Below are 3721 nucleotides of genomic sequence, written 5' to 3'. Positions count from 1 at the left end.
TACAGTTACTGTGAGGTTACAATTACAGTTACAGTTACAGTTCAGTAACAGTTACAGCTATAGTTATAGTTACAGTGAGGTTACAGTTACAGTGAGGTTACAGTTACAGTTACAGTGAGGTTGTCTTAATGTTTGTTTTAACAGCTACAGGAGAAGTGGGGGGGGGGGGGGGGAATATTTGTCATATAGTCAATATAATACATTGAATATATTTATTGGATTGTATATTGTTAGAAAGCAAAAAACCTAAAATACCTTGTCATTAATCAGTTGTAGAAATAATACATCACGTAGGTAACGTACGTCAATAACATATTAATAACCTCAGTAAAATAGATTTGACGTAATAAATTCAATTGTCAATAAAAACCTAAACTCCTATACATCATTTATAATAGATAATTATATATCAAACTATTACAAACTGTGTCTTATACCTTGACTGCAATAGCTGCTCTTCTTGTACCATGGAATGCAACAATGTAATTGGATTGTATGTAAGTGAATACAGCCAATCAGAGCCAATGACAGAAAGACTGTTAACATTATGGCTTAGTGTTTACTGACTTTCTATCCAGGTCTCCGATTGGCTGAATTCATTACTGTACAATCCAATCAAATCCCTGTATTTTGAAAAACGTGTTACAAGAAATGTGGCTATTGCAGTCAAGGTATAAGATGGAGTTTGTAATAGCTTGACATTGTAAAGATGAAGTTTGTAATAGTTTGTAATAACTTGATATTGTGAAGATGAAGTTTGTAATAGCTTGATATTGTGAAGATGAAGTTTGTAATAGCTTGACATTGTGAAGATGTTGTTTGTAATAGCTTGACATTGTGAAGATGAAGTTTGTAATAGCTTGATATTGTGAAGATGAAGTTTGTAATAGCTTGACATTGTGAAGATGTTGTTTGTAATAGCTTGATATTGTGAAGATGAAGTTTGTAATAGCTTGACATTGTGAAGATGAAGTTTGTAATAGCATGATATTGTGAAGATGAAGTTTGTAATAGCTTGATATTGTGAAGATGAAGTTTGTAATAGCTTGACATTGTGAAGATGAAGTTAGTAATAGCATGACATTGTGAAGATAAAGTTTGTAATAGCTTGACATTGTGAAGATGAAGTTTGTAATAGCTTGACATTGTGAAGATGAAGTTTGTAGATGAAGATGTGTTTAAAATATCATTACTTGACTTTAATAACATTTCCGTGATCATTAACTTGTGTGTAGCTTCATAAAGCCAGGATGATAAAATGAAAGTAAAGGCCAAATCACTCCATTTTTCCCCACATCAAGTGGCCTTTCTCAGAAGATTCAAGGACAAAATAAGGGCTAAAAAATTGTTAACGGGGCTCACACTCACAGGCAATATTTCCCCTGGAAGATTTGAGAGAAGAGAACCACGCCCCCACCTCTCCTACAAACATCACTGTTTCATAATATATAATACATGAATATAAATAATCGCTCATCTAAAATAACAAGTGTGTATGGCTGTATAAGTATGAAATGATAAAATGAAAGTAGATCTATTTAACATGACATCATATATAATAAAATATTAACATCTTTAATGGAATATAACTTATTAATAGACGGTATTATCAATATAACACAGTAAGTATTAACATCTTTAATGGAATATAACTTATTAACTACCTGTATTATCAATATAACACAGTAAATATTAACATCTTCAATGGAATATAACTCATTAATAGACGGTATTATCAATATAACACAGTAAATATTAACATCTTCAATGGAATATAACTCATTAATAGACCGTATTATCAATATAACACAGTAAGTATTAACATCTTCAATGGAATATAACTTATTAATAGACCGTATTATCAATATAACACAGTAAGTATTAACATCTTCAATGGAATATAACTCATTAATAGATGGTATTATCAATATAACACAGTAAGTATTAACATCTTTAATGGAATATAACTTATTAACTACCTGTATTATCAATATAACACAGTAAATATTAACATCTTCAATGGAATATAACTTATTAATAGACGGTATTATCAATATAACACAGTAAATATTAACATCTACAATGGAATATAGCTTATTAACTACCTGTATTATCAATATAACACAGTAAGTATTAACATCTACAATGGAATATAACTTATTAACTACCTGTATTATCAATATAACACAGTAAGTATTAACATCTACAATGGAATATAACTTATTAACTACCTGTATTATCAATATAACACAGTAAATATTAACATCTTCAATGGAATATAACTCATTAATAGACGGTATTATCAATATAACACAGTAAGTATTAACATCTTCAATGGAATATAACTTATTAACTACCTGTATTATCAATATAACACAGTAAGTATTAACATCTTTAATGGAATATAACTCATTAATAGACCGTATTATCAATATAACACAGTAAATATTAACATCTTCAATGGAATATAACTCATTAATAGATGGTATTATCAATATAACACAGTAAGTATTAACATCTTCAATGGAATATAACTTATTAATAGACGGTATTATCAATATAACACAGTATATATTAACATCTTTAATGGAATATAACTTATTAACTACCTGTATTATCAATATAACACAGTAAGTATTAACATCTTTAATGGAATATAACTCATTAATAGATGGTATTATCAATATAACACAGTAAATATTAACATCTTTAATGGAATATAACTCATTAATAGACCGTATTATCAATATAACACAGTAAATATTAACATCTACAATGGAATATAACTCATTAATAGACCGTATTATCAATATAACACAGTAAGTATTAACATCTTTAATGGAATATAACTCATTAATAGACCGTATTATCAATATAACACAGTAAATATTAACATCTTTAATGGAATATAACTCATTAATAGACCGTATTATCAATATAACACAGTAAGTATTAACATCTTTAATGGAATATAACTCATTAATAGACCGTATTATCAATATAACACAGTAAATATTAACATCTTTAATGGAATATAACTCATTAATAGACCGTATTATCAATATAACACAGTAAATATTAACATCTTCAATGGAATATAACTCATTAATAGACGGTATTATCAATATAACACAGTAAGTATTAACATCTTTAATGGAATATAACTCATTAATAGACCATATTATCAATATAACACAGTAAGTATTAACATCTTCAATGGAATATAACTTATTAATAGACGGTATTATCAATATAACACAGTAAGTATTAACATCTTTAATGGAATATAACTTATTAACTACCTGTATTATCAATATAACACAGTAAATATTAACATCTTCAATGGAATATAACTTATTAATAGACGGTATTATCAATATAACACAATAAGTATTAACATCTACAATGGAATATAACTTATTAACTACCTGTATTATCAATATAACACAGTAAGTATTAACATCTTTAATGGAATATAACTCATTAATAGACGGTATTATCAATATAACACAGTAAGTATTAACATCTTCAATGGAATATAACTCATTAATAGACGGTATTATCAATATAACACAGTAAGTATTAACATCTTTAATGGAATATAACTTATTAACTACCTGTATTATCAATATAACACAGTAAGTATTAACATCTTCAATGGAATATAACTTATTAACTACCTGTATTATCAATATAACACAGTAAGTATTAACATCTTTAA

The 3721-nt window shown here is 27.0% G+C and overlaps 1 protein-coding gene across 1 annotated transcript in view; it reads right to left on the bottom strand.

Moving 5' to 3' along the window:
* Positions 1-1538: 1538 nt before the first annotated feature.
* Positions 1539-3721, bottom strand: part of LOTGIDRAFT_156318 (hypothetical protein) — a gene marked incomplete at both ends in the record, with an annotated part of 6983 nt that continues 4800 nt past the window's right edge. The window contains 5 exons of the mRNA XM_009046991.1: positions 1539-1664; positions 1980-2105; positions 2232-2357; positions 3303-3428; positions 3618-3680. Coding sequence (XP_009045239.1) covers positions 1539-1664; positions 1980-2105; positions 2232-2357; positions 3303-3428; positions 3618-3680 — 567 coding nt within the window. The remainder of the gene's footprint in view (positions 1665-1979; positions 2106-2231; positions 2358-3302; positions 3429-3617; positions 3681-3721) is intronic.

The sequence above is a fragment of the Lottia gigantea genome (genome assembly GCF_000327385.1).
Source record: "Lottia gigantea unplaced genomic scaffold LOTGIsca_11, whole genome shotgun sequence".
NCBI lineage: Eukaryota > Metazoa > Mollusca > Gastropoda > Lottiidae > Lottia > Lottia gigantea.
This window is presented reverse-complemented; position numbering and strand designations above follow the sequence as displayed.